Below are 20,601 nucleotides of genomic sequence, written 5' to 3' on the forward strand. Positions count from 1 at the left end.
CCAAAAAGAAAAGCTCTACATTGTATTTGTCCCATCTTCGTTGAGCCCTGTGTGGCTAATAAAAGAAATGTATCTATCTATCTATCTATCTATCTATCTATCTATCTATCTATCTATCTATCTGTTTGTCTATATATGGATGTGTGTGTTTGTGTCTATCCTTGTCTTGATATCCTGTGATGATTGTAAATGAGCATCATTGTCATACAAGCAATGTTGTTAGTTTCTGGTCTTCCATGAAAAGTGTGCCTGGACAAGGGGTAAATGTTATCTTGCTTGGAAACAGGAAATGCATCTGGCTGCAGAAAATTTGCTTCAATTCCATTTTTACCTGTGCAAACATAGAAAAGTGGATGTAAAAACGATGATGATGATGAAGATTGTGTGTAAGACATTCGTACAGCGAGACAGAACCAACAGAAACAAGCAATCTAAACTTTATATATAGAGACTATTCTTAGAATATTCATCATCATCATTATCATCATTTAACATCTGTGTTTCCTGATGACATAGGTTAAATGGTTTGACAGGATCCGATAAGCTCAAGGACTGTATCCTGCTCTTGTTTAGCATGGTTTCTGCGGCTGGATGCCCTGCCTAATGCCAACCACTTTTCAGTCTGTTACTAGGTGCTTTTGCATGCCAGCAGCACTAGTGAGGTTGCTGTGCAGAATGCCGAAGCAGAACAGGTTTCTTGGTGTAATGGAGCAACATGATTACTCATATTTTAGAGGAGGTGGGCATGATATGGAGTTGGAAATATTGATATTAGTATTGGGATATATTTGAAATAGATTAGTTTCTCTGTACATAGAAAAATTGATAGAATCAGTCTTAAATCAATATATGCCAAGATTTGCTCCATACAGTTAAGAGTACCACTATTTTGACACCAAATCCTGGCAGAGCCAATATTGTTCATTCTTTTAATTAATATTGATAAGATAAAATACCAAGATTGATTATCTCCCTTGCAAACTTGTCTCATATGTTGCCCAAACGATTTATTTCAATTGTAAGATATGAGAAAGGAAGGCCATATATTTAATTTATTTATTCCTATATTTATTGTAGATATTTATTTCTAGGGTGGTAATAAGAATTTTGGCTGTTATATCAGAGGTTATAATGCTGCGAAACTGAATTGGTGCTGACCAGCACCAATCATGCAGCATCACAATTCATGAGAATTGCCCACTGGAGTGTAACTGTTTGGCAAAATCGATAATATTTAGTGCTAAGGTAGACACACACAAAAAAAAAAAGATGAACCTAAAATGTATATAGCAGCAACTGACATTCAAAAATTGATTCCATTTGTCAGCCATGTTAAAAATGCACTATAGCTTCGACAGATTTATGTTCCATGTCCTCACGAATTCAAAATTACCTGGACAATTGTCGGTAAGGTACAAACATATAGAAACAGTAGCTTCAAATCAAAAATATGGTGTGATCTTTGCACAAAAAATTAAGAATCTTGCATCAAGGAATTGATGATTTGAACAAAAGAATTGAATTGTTAGTGTCTTGTATATACAAAGCTAAATATTTTTTTTTGTAAATACCAGGTTCCTTAAATTTCGGTCTGGTTTAGGGAATAAGAAAACTCCAGAAAACATTGGCTTTGAAGTGTTTAAAGAAAAAATTTTTTTTTTAAATATCACTTGATGCGATTTCATGAGGGTAGTTCTTAGAGTGATCTCCCCTGTCAATTGTTTTCATGAGAGTTAGAAATGAAAGGAAATATGCGAACTTAACAGCTGTTTTTATATGTATCACTTGCTTGATTTTTTTTTTAAACGTAAAGATAAGTGTTTTCTTGATAATTTTAGTATAATATTTCGAAATATATTCATATAATAGATAATTCAAGAGAAAACATATTTAGATTACCAACTGAAAGACTGGACACCTAAATCTTGAAGTACTAGAAATTATATGCCTTTTGGTTGTAATGTATTAAAGAATACTATACATTTATATATTGAATTCTGTAATTTATCATTTTTTAGTGAACTGTGGCTATGTTATAAGAAGCTTGCTTTCCAACCATGGTTTCAGGTTTAGTTCCACTGCGTGGCACCTTGGGCAAGTGTTTTCTACAATAGCCTTAGGCTACCCTAAGACTTGTGAGTGGATTTGGTAGATAGAAACCGAAAGAAGCCTGTTGTATACGTGTGTGTGTTTGTGTTTGTCCCCCACCACCACTTGACAACTGGTGTTGGTATATTTACTTCCCTGTAAATTAATGGTTTGGCAAAAAAGACCAGGCTTTAAAAAAAAAAAGTACTGGGTTTGATTCATTTGACTAAAACCCCTCAAGGTGGTGCTCCAGCATGGCTGCAGTCTAATGACTGAAGCATGTAAAAGAATAAAAGAACATATATGTATATGTAAGACTGGTAGGCTTGATTCTTTTCTCCATTTTTTTTACCTTCAGCCTATATAGTGATAGTAATAGTGCCATATTAATGTTTGAGATTAGAGAACATGGAAGAGAAGACAGTAGTTTGATACAAGATCCCTATTAGCTACATGACTGTATCATGTTGGAAAGCTTCTAGCAGGCACTAGTCATATTGGTCATGGAGAGTTCCAACTCTGAAAAGTTGATGACTGATATTGGATAGCTGCTAGTAAACTGACTAAATTATTCACATTTCCACAGCCTTTTTCTCCCTCTGATTTTTTCTAGATATAGTTTCAAAAAAATGTTTTATTAGATATATTTGTACTATAAATTTCTTATTTGTATTACAGGTCATGCTTCATATGGAAATACCTATTTTCCTTATCAACAAACCACATATTGGCAACAGCAACAGCAAATACGACCACTTCCACCAAGTACTTCACAGCAGTCACAGCCTCCAACGCCATTGGCTCAGAATCAACAGAAACAGACCATACTGCCATTTTCATTACCTGATACATCCAAACCACCACCTGCAGCTTTTCTTCCTGCTACAGGTGGATTTGGTCTTCCTCAGCAACCGTATCCAATAATCCCACAACAGACCTGGAATACTTCTGTCACAACAACTACTGTCTCAACTACTACTAGTTTTAATCCCATGTATCCTCCCCACATACTGCCACCAAGCGTACCTTTAGCTGCTGGTGCCCCTCTACCACTTATGAATTTTACATCAGTGCCACCCCCAACTTCTAGTAGTAAGGCTAGTGTTACAAGTAGCACTACAAGTTTGACTAATTCCAGTATCAAGGAGACAGGTCGTGGTTTACTGGCTACTCCTAATTTGTCTCAGGCAATTGCTCCTATAACATTACCTCCCATGAATGTTCCCCCTCCAGTATCACCTGCTCCTCTACAACCACCAGGTATAGCAGCCCCTGCTTTACATCCACCCGTCCTTCCTCCACTAAACATGCCACCTCCACCTATCACAGATCCATTAACTCGACCACTTCCCAGCCTTCCACCTCATGGACATGGTCCTTCTAAAGCTCCTTTAGATAATGTTCCTATGAAAGTTGCTGTAAAAACTCCACTTCTTCCTGATCCCATTATTACAAAACTTGTTAACAAACCTTACAATAATCCTGTATTACAACCTCCTGTTGGACTACCAGTAATGCAGTCTTCTCTGCCACCTAATGTTCCTGTTCCCCCATTAGTTTCACAACCAGCACTGCCTCCTTTAACTAAACCATCTTTGCCTGCAATTCCACCAAAACCTCTTTTGCCACAACCAGCTCCTCCTCCATGTGTCACTGATATCCTTCCACCACCAACATCTTCATCATCATCGTCATCATCATTACCATCTCTACCAAATCATGAAGATCATCAAAGTTCTAAAATTCCAGAGATAAATAGGGAAGACATCAATCAAAGAATAAGTGAGCCTCCAGAATCTCTCAAACTTGCTATTGAAGAAAAAAGCTGGTCTGCTCCAAAACTAGAAGACATTCCTTTGCCTCATTTACCATTTACAGTCGCTACACCTGAAAAAAACAAACCTGCTGAACCATTAGTTAAAGAGAAAGAGACTAAAGTTCCTGAACAAACAGTTGAAATAAGTGAAGAAAAATCAGTTGCAGAAAATTCTTCAACTGTCAAGAATAACAGTAAAGATGTGCCTTCCGATGGTTTTGTGGAACAAACATCTGCTAGTACTCAACCTTCTGCTGATGTTGAAGCAGCTCCAGAGGAAAAATCTCGGACATACAAGTTCTCATGGAGTAAGGGCAGCATGGAAGGCGAACTGTCTGATTTTACAATCAGCTCTGTGCACACCAGTGATTTGTCTTCTTTTGATGAGGGAGATGGTAACATTTCTCTTTCAGATGTAAACAGTAGTCCACGTCATGACAGTGATACTAATCCTGGTAAGATTTTTTTTCATCGTTATTTAATGTCCGTTTTTCATGCTGGCATGGGTTGGATGATTTGACTGGAGCTGGTAAGGCCAGGGATTGCACCAGGCCCCATTGTCTGTTTTGGTAAGGTTTCTGTGGCTGGATGCCCTTCCTAATGCCAATCACTCCACAGAGTGTACAGAGTGTTTTTAATGTGGCACTAGTATCAATCCTGCTGTGGCAGATGGATCTTCTTGAGTACAGCAATGCACAAGATATCTCAGTCTTTAGTCATCTCCTTTGTGTGTGTGTGTGTGTGTGTCTGTGTATATTTGTATATATAATACATACATATATGTATGTATGTATATATTTGTTTGTTCACTTTTAGGTCAGTTTTTCCATGTGAGTGTTGACTAGAAAGTATCATTTCTAATTTTATTTATACACAGCTATCACTTCTTAGTTTATTTACACATGGGTTCAAAAGGTCTACAAATTTCCAACAGGAAATGAAATGAAATACTACATAACTCTTTACATTTTTATGTTTGTATGTCTAGCACTTGAGAATCAATCTCTGTGTCTCTCCTAAAAGGAATGAAAAGTTGTTTAGATTTAAAAATGAGAAGAGTTAAATAGTATTTCATTTTCTTATGAAAATTTGAAGACCTTTTATATCCATACTTGATCTTTCTAAGCTCTATTATTAATCATTTTGCTTCCCATCCATATGCTTTTGGGTTCACTCCCATTATGTTATACCTTAGGTAAGTGTCTTCTATAGTCTCTGGCTAACTAAAGTTTGGTCAGAAACCAAAAACCAGAAACTGAAAGAAGCCCATCATGTATGTGTGTGTATTTAGTGAGTGTGCATGTGTGTTATTATCTCCTTGCCTTGACTTTGCATGTAGTAAATGAATGTCACCAACATGCAAGCAGTGTCCTTTGTTTTCGATCATCTGTAAAAACATGCCTGGGGAAATATTATCATACTTGGAAACAGTTGAGAGTTGGTGATAGGAAGTGCATTCAGCTGCAGAAAATTTGCCTCAACAAATTCCATCTGATCCAGTGTAGAAAAGAAGATGTTAAAACATCTCAGCTATATTTACAGTAAAAATTGTTGGCAGTTAATTCATAATATAAATATATATTTTTTTGTAGACTTGGAAGATGTTGCTGAAAAAGTTGTTGAAAAAACAGAGCCAAGTCCATGTAAAGAGACTAAGAAAGCTAAAATTCCTCCCAGACCTCGTAAACTGATTTCTTTATCGTACAATTATTCTGACAGTGATGATGATGAAACACGGGAAGAACGTAAAGAACGAATTGTAAGTATTTGGTTTTAAAACGTTTAGTTTTTGCTGGATGTATTCTACTTTACAGTGGAGGCGCAATGACCCAGTGGTTAGGGCAGCGGACTCGCGGTCATAGGATCGCGGTTTCGATTCCGAGACCGGGCATTGTGAGTGTTTATTGAGCGAAAACACCTAAAGCTCCACGAGGCTCCGGCAGGGGATGGTGGCGAACCCTGCTGTACTCTTTCACCACAACTTTCTCTCACTCTTACTTCCTGTTTCTGTTGTGCCTGTAATTCAAGGGGTCAGCCTTGTCACACTGTGTCACGCTGAATATCCCCGAGAACTACGTTAAGGGTACACATGTCTGTGGAGTGCTCAGCCACTTGCACGTTAATTTCATGAGCAGGCTGTTCCGTTGATCGGATCAACTGGAACTTTCGACGTCGTAAGTGATGGAGTGCCAACAACAACAAATTCTACTTTACAGATTAATTGAAAGAATAGTCATGTTAAATTTTCCCCATCGTATGAAGTTCTTGTGTTGTGTTAGTGCTGCCATATAAATACAGTTGTTCAATCAGATTTGGTTACAACTGATCATGGACCTATCATGTTTTACTGTTTACCTTTGTAATGAAAGTATAAGACTTTTCTTTATATTTAGTATTTTGTTTTGGGAGTGAACTTGTGTCAGTTTTTGTTGCTTGTTCTACCAATCTTTTGTTTTGAAATTGAATTCTGCAATATATTTTTCCTTCCTTTCTAAGATGGAACATTTGTTTGTTATTGTTAGCTGGTCAACAACTTTATTTAGCTTCTCTTATGATGCCTCCAGAAATTAATGCTGAAGAGTTGCAACTGTTGCATTCTGACTGAATCTGTAGTAGAGGGTGATTCTGAAAAATAGTCATCCACTGCAGTTGTTACCAGAACCTACAGTCTTCTCACAAATGCAAACAGCACAGTGAAAGAAACTGTCTCACACAATAAACCACTGTATGTTGGAGTGTGTTATATGATCCTCAACCAGATGGTATTACATCATATCTAAAATACTTGATCTGTGATCTCATGCTCAGTCATTTTATTGACCACCTGGTGTTCTAATTATTGTACATATCAAAAAAATAAAAACACTTGTACACCCCACCACCTGGTCTTGGACTGAAACAATGAACCTTTAAAATTGCTCGTAATCACTGATCTCTTTTGGTAGTCTTACATACTTGACATGAAAGTTACGTATCAAAAGACTGGCCTTCTTCTTTGAAATCAGAAAATACTTCAGTTCTCAAGGATTACTAAATCTCTTTAAAGCTCAAGAAACACTGACAGCAGAATACTCCTCCCACATCTGAGTTGTGCGCACAGGTTTCCTAATTGCATCCCAAAAAAGTTACCTGATTGATAAGCCTAGAATTACTCACTAAAACACCCCAACCCCTGGCTAACAGATGTATTGTCTCCTCACAACTACTACAGTAGCCTCTGTTCTGGCTTTTTTCATATCACCTTCACTCAGGCCCACCAGAATTGTCACTTGTATTGTTTCTACTCCTGCTCCATCTAGGCCCTGCATTACCCACTCTATCCAATCCTTCCCAGAATGTCAGCACTCTGATATTCCTTTCATATCTTTTCTTTGCAATCTTTGACTTTTCCAAGAAGACCATCAACCACATCAGTCTTATCAGTTTCAAAAAGTCCTGAGTACAATCCCTTCCACTTGACCATTTAAAGAAAAAAACATTTTATAAGTCTGCTTAAGCAGAGCCAACTGGATTAAACAAGCAACAACACTAAACTTTCGTTGTTCTTTCAAGATAAAGCTAATTGCAAGACTGCAGTTGGCTACATATAATTAATGAACAGCTAATTGCAAGACTGCAGATTTTTTGAGCTCAACATCTTATGTTGAGAAAGATTAATTCTGATTTGCCATGATTTGAGGTAACTAAGTATTCAACTCTGTTCTTTTGCATTACAAATCAGAGATACAGGGTCTTATGATAAAATATACATGTCTTATGTTGAAGGTCTAACTAGATTCAAGGTTAGATTTAGTGAGGCTTCTAACCTTGCCATGGATAGGAACCAATGGTGAAAGTCAACTGTCCAGTGTTGAGTGCACAACTTATGTCAAATGAGAAGATATAGTCATCTTATAGTTACACCATGGAATTACTCTGGAATACATTTAAAACCAAGAAACCTCTCTTTATTAATTAACCAGGAAGCTATGTAGAATTATTGATGATATGGCAGAAATTATTTTTAGTTACTGTTTCTCTTCAATTTTAAAGTTTGTGTTCTATCAGTTTGTTCTGGATAACATTTTGAAATAGATTCAGGTATCTTTATTTATCTCTTTACCAAAGTAATACATTTTTTCTTGATATTTTAAATATATATTTGTTTGTAAAATTTGAAAATAAAAATGAATTCCTGCTTTGGTAAAGAGGTGAATAAAAACACAATAAAAGAATTTCAGCCTTGATCTCAAACTTGCATATTTTTAAGCATGAGAATGTCTTTGCAGATATCTTAATCATAAATGACTAGTTTGTGAAATGAGATGAAACCAAACTATCATAGATTAGCTGAACACTTGAAAGAGGTCAAATTTCCCCTGTGAGGAACAGAAGTCTGATGTCCTTTGGAAATAAAATGTGACTGCAGTTTCCTAAGCTTGACAACACCAGTCTTAAATTGCACACTGTCACTTTGTATGTTGTTATATCATACTCTCAACTTAACTGGTGAAATCTATTGTTGATTTTATTCAGTTCTGAAATGATATTTTTAATTATCAAAAACTTGTCAGTGAATTAAAACTGGAATAAACTATATTAACTGTTTCAACAATGTTTGACTCTATTTATATCAGCAATTTTGTTGAAACTTCTAAGAGGGTATCTTAACCACAAATTCACAGATTTTATGGTCGGGATTTCCTAATTTAAAAATATTCAATTTTCATTTGTCAACAATTATGTAAGTAACATTGGTTGTAAGTTTGTTAGTGCTTTTATTATTGTATTTATTGATTATATATGACTGACGCAATCTGCTGTTTTCTCTTTGTTGAAGGCTAAAGAAAAGGAAGAACGTTATCTTCGTCGGCAGCAAAGACGAGCTGGTTTGGAAGCCAAAAGAAAAGACAGAGAGGAAGAGAAACAACGTCTGTGCACAAAGACGAATGTTGATTCTGATGAACGGAAAGAAGATTCAGGTTAGTTGAAGAATTATTCTAACAATAATTCAATGTTTGTTTCATTATTATGGGAGAAGTCATTGGATTCGGTTTTTAGTGTCTTACAATTTTATCTCCTCTCCTAGAAAGAACCTCGATGCCTAGAAAGAGCTTACTTCTGGAACTTGTCACTTCTTCAGCACTCCTAAATTAAAGTAGTTGATGTACTGGACTACTGATTCACTGATTATAAGATCAAATTCTGTTATATACCACCTGACAAAACAATTTATTTATTAGCATCAGGTAGTCTTGTGGTTGAGTGATGAAGTATCCTCTACAAAGAAAAATTTCAGTAAGTCGTAAGTATAGTGATAATCATCATCATCGTCATCGTCGTTTAACGTCCGCTTTCCATGCTAGCATGGGTTGGACGATTTGACTGAGGACTGGTGGACCAGGTAGCTACACCAGGCTCCAATCTGATTTGGCAGAGTTTCTACAGTTGGATGCCCTTCCTAACGCCAACCACTCTGAGAGTGTAGTAGGTGCTTTTATGTGCCACCGGCACGAAGGCCAGTCAGGCGGTACTGGCAACGGCCACGCTCGAAATGGTGTATTTTACGTGTATTTAACGATGATAATAAGTATCTAAAATGTCACATGTTTAACATGCTAACTAATGTATGTTCTGTTTAATCGAAGCCATGTTTCTCTTTCTGTTGAACCTCTTATATTTTATCAGATGTCTCTGATACGTTTTCTGCTGCCTCTGTTACATTACTACTTTTACCTGGCATAAAGAAATGTTCCCAGTTTGATGTCTTAGGTTTATTTATTTTTGTGGTGCAGGCATGGCTGTGATAGGCACAGGAATGACTGTGTGGTTAAGAAGCTTGCTTCTAGGTTCATTTCTGCTGCATGGCACCTTGGGCAAGTGCCTGTTACTATAATTCTTGGCTGACCAAAGCCTTGTGAGTGGATTTAGTAGCTGGAAACTGAAAGAAGTGTGTGTGTGTATAAATAGGAGTTTTGAGATTTTAAAACTCATTCCTTTGTGTTTATATATATCTGTATATCATCATCATCATTTAATGTCTGTTTTCCATGTTGGTATGGATAGGATGGTTTGACTGGAGCTGGTAAGGCCAGGGTCCTCATCAAGCTCCATTGTCTGTTCTGGCATGGTTTCTACAGCTGTATGCCCTTCCTAATGCCAACTACTCTAGAGTGTACTGGATGTCATCAACAGTGCTTTTAATGTGGGTCCCAGCGCAGATGCTTTTTATGTGGTACTGTATATATATGTGTGTATGTAGACAACACAAAGAAATAGGGATTTCAAAATTTGGGTAGATACTTTATAAGCACTCTGTTGTAATCAGAACTTGGTTAAGTATAATGACCAGTAGGAAACAAAAGGATTTGTGTAGATCAAATAATTACAATTGTACTCCAATTCAGTTAGTAAATCCAAAGAATGTCGCATAAAATTCCAGAGTATATTAGAAAGACAGAATGGAAAATGGAGAATTACCTATCTTTAATTAATATTTTACAACATATAAATGAAGACGCATGGCTCAGTGGTTAGAGCATCAGGCTCACAGTCATGAGGTTGTGAATTCAATTCCCAGACCAGGCTCTGTGCTGTGTTCTTGAGCAAGACACTTTATTTCATGTTGCTCCAGTTCATTCATCTGTAGAAATGAGTTGTGATGTCATTGGTGCCAAACTGTATCAGCCTTTGCCTTTCCCTTGGATAACATTAGCAGTGTGGAGAGGGGAGGCTGGTATGCATGGATGACTGCTGGTCTTCCATAAGCAACTTTGCTCGGACTTGTACCTTGGAGGGAAACTTTCAGGGTGCAATCCAATGATTATTCATGACCGAAGGGGGTCTTTACCCTTTACAGCATATAAGATGCCAACACGTGTTTCTGTTCTGCAAGTACTTTAGCATCCATAAATGTGATCGTAGTACTGATCAATTCATATTAAATTGACTTAATATGAATCAGTTTGTTGTACAGAACCATCGCATCATATATTGTGTATATGTGTAAGCTGGTGTCTTCTTGTCTTGGTGTCAAGTGATTGTTGTAAAGAAGTCTCACTGTCATACAGGCAGTGTCCTTCATTTCCTATCTTCCATGAAAACATGCCTAGTAATGGTAAATCATTACCAGGTGAGGATTGGTAATAGGAAAGGCATCTGGTTGTGGAGTGTCTGTCTCAACAAATTCTGTCCAACCCACATAAGCATAGAAGAGGATGTTGAAATAAGGATGATGGTGGTGGGGATGGCATGCTTTAATGTTGTCTTATCATTAATTTGGTGTAAATTTTGGGGGTCAAATATTCCATAAGTTTTAAGGTAGCCTGCAGTTATAGGATTTTTCTCTTTCAAAGAAACTTGATTTTTTTTTTACTTTATCAAACCAACTTTCTCTTTGAATATTGTTGACTTAGTAAATAATTCTATAATTGCAGCACTACCCCCATCAAAAGTTGAACCTAGTATTACTGTTAAATCTGAGGACAATGAGAAAAAGGAAGCTGTTGCTGTACCCCGTAAGAAGTCAAAGGAAGAAATGAAAGAAGAGCTACGTAGCCAGAAGGTAATGGAAAAGCGCCTTGCTCTTCGGCGGCGGCGCACCCGAAATAAACGCTACACTTCTGAGGAATTTACCTCCATATTTACTGAAAAGGGCCAATCATTTTCTAATTTAAGTTATCAAGATATTGATGAAAGCTCTCCAGATCAGCTGCCTGGTGAGAATGTGGCCCAGTTTGAGTCAACTGAGAATGAAACTGGGACCTCACAAGCAGTTGAAATGGATGATTGCTTTCCAGAGTCACCCCCTACTCCCACACAAGATGAACATGACCCTGATATCTATGATACACCTGCATCTGAAGTACTTGTCTCTGAACTGACTAAAATACCAATTTATGAAATGGGTGGGACAACTGCCTATTCTGCTGCCCTTGGCCTGGGACCGTTAGACGAGAGTGTCCCCTCAAAACAACAGACTTCATCAAATGCTAACAGCAAGAGCACTAATCCTGAATCTTCTTTTTCTGGAACTCGATGTACTAGTCCTTACAGTGATATTTCAGAATCTTCTAAAGAAGATTTAATTGATGAAATGCCTAAAGAAAAGAAACCTATTTTAAAGAAAAAGGAAGAGAAAATAACAAAGATTGAGAAACCATCTCAAAAGATTCCCTTGTTGGATACTTACAGTAGTAAAAGAAAACCTAGCAGTCATGGTCATTATAATCTGGGACCTGCAGCACGGTAAGTTGGTTTAATTGTTTTTTTCTATTTTGTGAGTTGTGTCAAGTAACTATTGTTGATTTTTGATATTCACACTGAAGATTAGAATAGTTTTATCTACCACATCAGTTACATGATTTTAGCTCATAGGCCTAGCATACTGTAATTTCATCCTTGATCCTTGGGTGCCATTAGTTAGAGTTCACTGTCCTTTCTCTTCTGACTAAATAGAGAGAAAAAAACCTCCAAAGATTACTTAATCTTAAAAATGGCAAGGTTATATTATATCATCATCATCGTCGTTTAACGTCCGCTTTACATGCTAGCATGGGTTGGACGATTTGACTGAGGACTGGTGAAACAGATGGCTACACCAGGCTCCAATCTGATTTGGCAGAGTTTCTACAGCTGGATGCCCTTCCTAACGCCAACCACTCAGAGTGTAGTGGGTGCTTTTACGTGCCACCGGCACGAAGGCCAGTCAGGCGGTACTGGCGACAGCCATGCTCGAAATAGTGTATTTTACGTGCCACCTGCACAGGAGCCAGTTCGGCGGCACTGGCAACGATCTCGCTCGAATGTCTTTATATAATGTAGTCAAAGATATTCTCCACTCCATAAAAGGATGGGATGGTTACAGTCGGAATGCTTTTAATTATAGATTAGCAAAGCTAACCCTATGATCAAAGTTAATCTATGATCACCTTTTTGTAGCTCCCAAATCTAGCTGCTTACAAGCCATCAATGTTTGCACATATCAGACCATCCACCAGGAGGAGGTATGATAGGTTTAACTTGTACACTTTGTTTCTTTTGTATATTGCCATTGGTTCTTGGCATTGTATATTGTCACTGATTCTTGGAATTGTATATTGCCATTGGTTCTTAGCTTTCGGATTTCTCTGTCCAATGTTAATGCTTGTTTATTCACACTGTTTTGATGTAATCATGTGTTATCTTGTGGCTTTGAAACTTTGATGATATGATTGTATATTTTTAGAATGACATTGTAGGGTAGGTGTGAGAAGCTGGATATGGCTGATTTGAGCATAAAACAGGTAGAATATTTGAGCCAGATATGGCTGGTTTAAATGCATAAGGGTTAAGTAACTTTCACTTTATCTTCCTTGGAAGTTAATATTGCTTACCCAACAGATTATATTCAACTAATTTTTCTCCACTTATTACAGAACCTCTACACTTTGTGTGTATGTGTTAGTAGTATTGAGTCTGGTGGAGTGGAGAAAGAGTTTGGATGAATGTTACCGTGTGCATAGAGTTGGGTACAGAACAAGTAACAAATGGAAAGTTCTTTTTTTTTCTACCGGGGTACTTCTTATGGAGTCATTATTATCGAAAAGTAGTGGGTAAGAGATTACTACAAAGAGGATCTTTTTCTTCAAGGGATCAAAATAATTGGCTGTTTGAAAGGTAGGAGAGAGCTTATAAGATATGTACTGTATGAAGGCATCTTTTGTTTTGAGTGATAACTTTTAAGTGGGTAAAAGCCACCCAATTTGTAAGTGTAAGTGATTTCTTTTACCAAGTATTATAAACTGTGTTCTTACTCTGAACCACTGTAGTACAGCTACAAGGGAATCATTTGGAAGATTTTGGGTTATATGTTTTGTTTGTTTGTCTATGATGTGGAAAGACATGTGTAGTCATCTGCTTAGCCATGTCTTTTAGGTCAGAGTGAGGTACATGCACTGTCAAAGATAGTGTAGAGCTGGTTGAACTCAGATCAATCAGCTTACTTGAAGTGATATAGATGCATTGTATGTATGTAGATATGTGGTCAGTACCCAGATAAGTTAGTGGTTGGATGATCTGTGCAAAATGTAGGTGACAAAAAATCAAGAATTAACTTTGTGCCTTCGCAAAAAAATTTATTATTAAAATATCCCTTCTTTTAGTATTATACACAGTTTAATAATTTATTTTTGATTTAATTTTTATGTACTTCTTTCAGGCCGCCTCCTCTCTTACCTAAACTGTCAGCAGCTGATAATCGCAGCCGTTCTGGTCAGCGCTACAACATAGAGGATTTATACAAACCTCGTATCAGTCATCGCCGAACCTTGTCACCAACTGATTCTGGGTAATTTTTTTTATTAATTGGTAGTTTTATTTTACTAGTATACAAGTTGTTTTTAACTTTTATTTTTACCAAGATATTCATAAAATCAGAAGCCTTACTATGGGTTTTGCATGTAAAAATAAGTCCAGTTGCATTGACTGTGTGATAGTTTAATTGTTTATGACAATATAAACTTTTTAATTGGGCTCAAAGTCTCTGGTTTTTGGAGCTTATTAGTGACTATGTTTACATCTGGCAATCAAAACCATGACAAGATCTTATCAGGATCTTATTTATTTATGGTGTTTGCTGTATATCTGTGAAAAAGAGGCATTGTATTTTCCTCACTTAAATCCTATTTAGACGTGATGGTTAGTTCTAGAATGGAAACAGGAAATTACAAAGAAAATTTTAAAAACTATCCTAAGAACATCTGTTAGTTTTAGAATCCCTAAATATAATCTAGTATTTGCTAGCATTAATAACACAACATTTTAAATAAGGTTTCTTACAAGTGACACCAGTTATGAGATGGAAGTTCAATTGATTGAATAAAAAATCTTGCAGTTGTTCCATCATCATCATCATCTTCATTCAATGTTTGTTTTCTATGCTGGCATGGGTTGGATGATTTGACAGGAGCTGGCAAGCCAGAAGACTACACCTAGTTCAACTGTCTGCTTTGGTATGTTTTCTATGGCTGGATGCCTTTCCTAAAGCCAAACACTTTACAGAGTAGGTGGCACGTAAATAGCACCATTTGAGCGTGATCTTTACCAACGTTGCCTTCCTGGCACGTGAAAAGACATTCGAGCAAGATCGTTGCCAGTGCCCCTGGACTGGCTCCTGTGCAGGTGGCACGTAAATTACACCATTTCAAGCGTGGCCGTTGCCAGTACCTCCTGACTGGCTGTCGTGCCGGTGGCACGTAAAAGCACCCTTTACACTCTCGGAGTGGTTGGTGTTAGGAAGGGCATCCAGCTGTAGAAACTCTGCCAAATCAGATTGGAACCTGGTGTAGCCATCTGGTTTCACCAGTCCTCAGTCAAATCGTCCAACCCATGCTAGCATGGAAAGCGGACGTCAAACGATGATGATGATGATGACACCAGCACCAGCAAGGTCACCAAGTAACTTGTAATGCAAAACCCTCTCAACTGTGAGGGAGAGTAGTATTAAAGACATGGGGAGTAAAATATTTTAGGATATTGAATTAACATTGGATACTACACATTTGCTTATTTCAAATAGTGTTGATAGTTTGATAGCTCTAGTTATCAAATTTTATCTCCTTAGATGTTTTTATTTGTTTTATAGAACAGAGCAGCTGGAATAATTACATATTGCATTGTATGCTTTGAAAGGGAAGTTTGAGAAAATTTCACTTGATGTTATTGAATACTAAAAGTTGATTGTTTACTGGGAGGCAATGAAGACATTGATGAATTCATGCTTCTTAGTACAGTAACAGTAGGTAAACTGGTCATAAATGCCTATTTGGAAGTTAAATACATTTATGGATTTCTATAATGTTGCATATTTGATGTGGTTTCATGTGTTATTTTGGATATGCAGATATAAAATGACAATTTACTATAAAACTATTAAAGGTCGGAATATATATGAACTGTGAGGAAAGAGAAAGTCTAATCTTTGAAGTTGTTCTAATGAAGATAATTGCCCTAAGCAATTAATTCTTTATGACAATATTGATTTTTTCCTTTTATGCAGGCACAGTGTCAGATTTGTAGGGTTCACTATGTTTACAACTGGTAAATCAAAACCATGACAGGATCACATCAGCATACCATTTTCTAACTATATCATACTGACCACCACTATCCTCTTCAAATTTTCTTCCATTACTTTTATTCTATTAACCTACGCTATTAATGTTTACTCCCAAACTGAAATTATTTTCTCTATCTCATCAACTCTAACTAACACTACTAACTAAACTGTCTTAATAATATCTAAATCTATGTTTCTTCTAACCAACTTAGTTTTTTAATGGAGAGCTCTTCATTCAACAAAGCAAAAAAGTTAATACTGATCATTTTAAAATTGCTTTCCATAGTTTTTATTTTGTTTTCTACATTTTTGTTACTTCTCAAAGAAGGTTTGTATTTCTTTAGTGATACATCTCTAAACTATATATTTATTTGGAAAATCAGTGCCTTCCTTTTGGTTTGAAATTCTTGGAGGAAGGAAATTATTTGATAAATGGTCAATTTTCCTTCATAAGGTCTTATGGAATGTTTGTGTTCAGATGTGAATAGTCTGGATTTGAAGAACAAGTTGTTCATTTAGTTCTTTCATTTTTAAGGAGTTGAGTGATCTTTATTTAGTTGTCTTTAATGTTTTAATACTAGTAGTTCTATATTACCAGTTATTTGTAATCATAGGGTAGGAGTAATATCTACAACTTGCTTTTGATTTTATTGCTAGTTCTGCCTTTTGATGGGCACTGTCTGAATAAGCTAAGCATGAAACACTCATACAGAACACTTACATGTTTAGTTACTTCTGTCATGGTAGACTTCATGTATTTCCAGAAGGTACCCGGACTCTGACCGGCATTACAATGCTCAGCGTTACAGCGGTGATACCAGTTACAAAAATCGCACCACACTTAGCAGTTTAGGCAGTTCTGCCAAGCGACGTCATACAACTCCACCTTCCTCATCTCCTTTGGAGAATAGAAATTGTATTGTAATGCCCATGCCTCGAGCAAGTTCACATCATGAAAAAACCAAAATGAGAGACAACTCTTTTAGCAGCAGCCATATTTCACAAGAAGAGCAGCAGACTGTAGAATCAGAGAAGAAAAAATATGAAGCAGAATTACTAGCAGCTGAGAGCAAACTCCAAAAACAAAAGTCTACATTGGAATCCATGGAATCAAAACAGAGGTGAGCTGTTGGGTGTAGTCAGTGTATGTATGCTTTACTGTAACATGTCTACTATTTGAAGCTTGTTTCAGTTGGTTGAAGTCTATTCAACATAAGGTCTTTGAGTTTGGCCATTTCACTCAAAGGCTTGTCTCACACAGAGCTGTTGGAGAAATTTGCATGAATTTGCAAGAGTTGATTTCTAAAACCAACATTGTTGCCCCTGTCTAGTGTTTGTCTAAGTGTTTGTTGTGTGTCTAAGTCTGCATGTAATAATAATTAATAGAATTGTTACTGTATCCAAAGTGATTGAAATAGTTTATCTCTTGGTCACTGTTTCATTAAATAGGTAAAGAATATCAGCGAAGAGAGTTCTTAGAACAGTTATTTACAATTTCTTAGCTTCAATCTGTTTTCATTGTCTGTAAGATAGTTTCAGTGGCTGTAGTATTGTGCAAGTGTTTCAATCTATTCTTTACTATGGTTATTTTAGGGATAAATATATGGTTTTTACCGTAAGGGCAGAGCTTATCAGCTTCTTCCAACAAGAAATTTTATTGCTGGATTTCTTTTCAATTAATTATTCAACTGCTCAAACACATTGTGAGAATATTGTCACCAAATAGATTGCATCAGATACAGTGTCCTGCATATGCTTTCTAGAACATAAAACACTCATGTACATACCTATGGACTTTCTTGACTACACTTGAGAAAAAAAATGTCTGTCTGATAGACAGTCCTACACTCACTAACATTTCTTAACCACCTGCCCACTGAATCCTCCTTCTGTTACTATTGCAGTGGTTTCTACTCTTCTGAATTTGTTGACTGTACAACCTCTCCCGCTCGCTCATCTCTTCCCCTGCCATTATCTTCCAAAACTGCAGATTAAACATCCTCCAGAACCCAACCTCTAATATATTCAAAAAGAATATTAACTTTATTACCCTTGTATACTTATCCCCTGGCCTAAGAGAACCCAAAAAATCTGTAGAAACTCTCTCCTTTTAACAAAAATATGTAAAAACATCAGCTTAACAGTAATTGTTACTCCAGTCATTTAAACCATAATTTTTTAATTTTAACAGCAATTAAATCAGAAATTGAGAATTTGGATTAGACCTCCATGAGAAATTATATTCATATTAGATATTTTTATATATTGACATCTGATTTCGCATCCTTATTGTAAGTTGATTTGTTCTGCAAATTCTCTCCTTTGCATGAACTATTTTTCACAGCAGTTAAACCATTTTGAAAAGCAATAGTGTTTTGTTCCTCCTTTTAGATAAAATTCTTATTACTTAGTTTCTATGAAATGCTTTCTCAGTTGCATTCAGAGATTTTATAAAACAACTTCAACTAGCCATGTTGTACATATTGAAATTGTGCTTAGTGATTATGTGACACAACAACTCTAAAATAACTGACAATATAGTGTTGAGTATGATGTTAGTACTTTGTCATTTTTGTTTCTAAAATAGTTATGCTTTCCTATCAGAAGTGGATATTACTCAAAATAAAACTGATATTGAGAGAGTGCATTTTTAACAATGACAAATATATTTCATCTTCTCAAAGTGCTATACTTCAAACTACATATAATTGTTATTTTACCAATTACAGTTTTTGAATGAAACAACATTATGAATGTCTTAACTTTTATTATATACTAACAATATAAATTATTTATTCACCTTGTCTTTATAAGCCATTCATCCTCATCACTATACCAGCTGCTTTGACTGTCTAAGCTGTCTTATTATGTTTTCACACACTTGCCTGTTCATGGCAGTATACATACTACTCACATTTCATGGTTGAGTGCTTAATGTTTAGGAAATCCAGCTTGAAAACTCATCTTTCAATAATTCATGCAAATACCAAAATTACTTCAGACTATTTTGTTTAATTATTGGATAATACAAAACTCATTAGTTATGATATGAAGGCACAACTTTAATTCTTGAAAAACTGTGTAAAAATTCAACTGTAGACATTGTATTATGCTTTTAGGGCAGGTACATAGATCTGTATTTGAATCTTAAAGTAAGTATAGAAACACTTGCTTTAAGATTTAATGCAGATGTATCAATTTTCAGGGAAGCACAGGGAAAAGCAGATGTAAACAATAATTTAAAAAGATAGGTCATCCAATTTATTATTTAATTTCAGTAAAGGTTTAATGACTATGACATAAAGTACAGGGTTTAGTAATGTGATTTACACAATCAGTCCATCCGGTCTATACTAGCTTGTGAAATACATTTGTGGAGAAATGGAACAAAATTGTAATGAGTAAAATGTTATGTTTTTTTCCCCTTAAATCTAATTTTTGTTCACTACTATATTGTTTTAAAATGTTTATTTTTATTTTAGAGTGCAACAGGCTTTAAATCCAGTGAAAGACCGGTACCACTATGATAAAAGGAACATAACATACCCCACAACTGCTGCTGTGGAACCTCGCACTAAATCACCACAAAGGTCTTTTGCTGATACTCACTATATTTCTCCGGCTGCTGAAAAGGATGTGCGGCGCAGTGTTCCAGTTCGTGAGATAATACCTGGTCGCATGAGAGAACCTTTTGCCCGAAGTCCATTGATTTCTACGAGTCCCATTGGCCTGCATGATAAGTCTCCTTCCCTCACATCTGACCTTGCCACTTCACGCACTTACTATCCAGAGACAGATAGCAGACTTCAGTCTTCTAACAAAAGAACTCCTGGTCGATCACCATCCCCAGTAAGCAGCTTACATGGTGCACGGTCACGGCGAATCAGAACCCCACCTCATGCCACTGAAGTTGACAGAGTTAGTCAATGGCAAAGTCCACCTCGACGACACAGCCCACCAAGACGTCCTACTTTAAGCCCAACATCGCCAATTAGACGAAGTGATAGATATCCCTCAGGCCATAAGGTTTTGCTACCCTCCTCTTCCTCCTCCTCTCAAGGTCAGCTGCCTATACGTGATCTTTGGCGCCATCGAAATCGTTCCCCAGACAACACTGATATTGGACACAGAACTTCAATTTCTTCATCTTCTTCCTCGTCATCATCCTCACAGCTTCCAATGAGAAGACGTGCTCCATCTCCCACTGGACTTGCTGGTAGCAGCAGAAATCGCCGAGAAAGGAGTCCTATTTCTAAGAGACCACGACGGTGATAATTCTATGTTTCATTTCAAATTCACTCCCCCATAATTGCAACTTTACAAATCAACATTTGGCTTCCGTCAGACCAAATTCAGATGGAGTTAACGACTACTCTCAACTTTTAGTTGGCTGAGTCACACATCAAAGATTTAACATATCGTTTTTCCTCCCAAATGTTTCCCAACTAATCACTTCAGATTTCTTTATCATCCTTTACATTATTTTCCAAGATGAATTAAGACAGAAGGGTCTCAAATTTACTGAGAAAAGCAGTCCTGTATCTTTGAGCAGTTGTATGCCAAAGTACTTATAAATATAAGAAAAAAATATTAATTTTATTAAAAGAAAAATTGTAATGAA

The 20,601-nt window shown here is 36.5% G+C and overlaps 1 protein-coding gene across 2 annotated transcripts in view; it reads left to right on the forward strand.

Annotated features, from left to right (window-relative positions):
* The window catches only part of LOC106870384 (biorientation of chromosomes in cell division protein 1-like 1), a 27,333-nt gene extending 6,736 nt beyond the window's left edge, over positions 1 to 20,597 (forward strand). The window contains exons 4-10 of one of the 2 annotated variants that reach the window (XM_014916425.2): positions 2,767 to 4,359; positions 5,497 to 5,663; positions 8,724 to 8,865; positions 11,320 to 12,130; positions 14,082 to 14,210; positions 16,745 to 17,101; positions 19,463 to 20,597. In XM_014916425.2, coding sequence (XP_014771911.1) covers positions 2,767 to 4,359; positions 5,497 to 5,663; positions 8,724 to 8,865; positions 11,320 to 12,130; positions 14,082 to 14,210; positions 16,745 to 17,101; positions 19,463 to 20,252 — 3,989 coding nt within the window. In that variant the 3' untranslated portion in view covers positions 20,253 to 20,597. The remainder of the gene's footprint in view (positions 1 to 2,766; positions 4,360 to 5,496; positions 5,664 to 8,723; positions 8,866 to 11,319; positions 12,131 to 14,081; positions 14,211 to 16,744; positions 17,102 to 19,462) is intronic. The other variant, XM_014916426.2, reaches the window with a different exon arrangement.
* The last annotated feature ends 4 nt before the right edge of the window (positions 20,598 to 20,601 follow it).

The sequence above is a fragment of the Octopus bimaculoides genome, chromosome 2 (assembly GCF_001194135.2).
Source record: "Octopus bimaculoides isolate UCB-OBI-ISO-001 chromosome 2, ASM119413v2, whole genome shotgun sequence".
Classification (NCBI taxonomy): domain Eukaryota; kingdom Metazoa; phylum Mollusca; class Cephalopoda; order Octopoda; family Octopodidae; genus Octopus; species Octopus bimaculoides.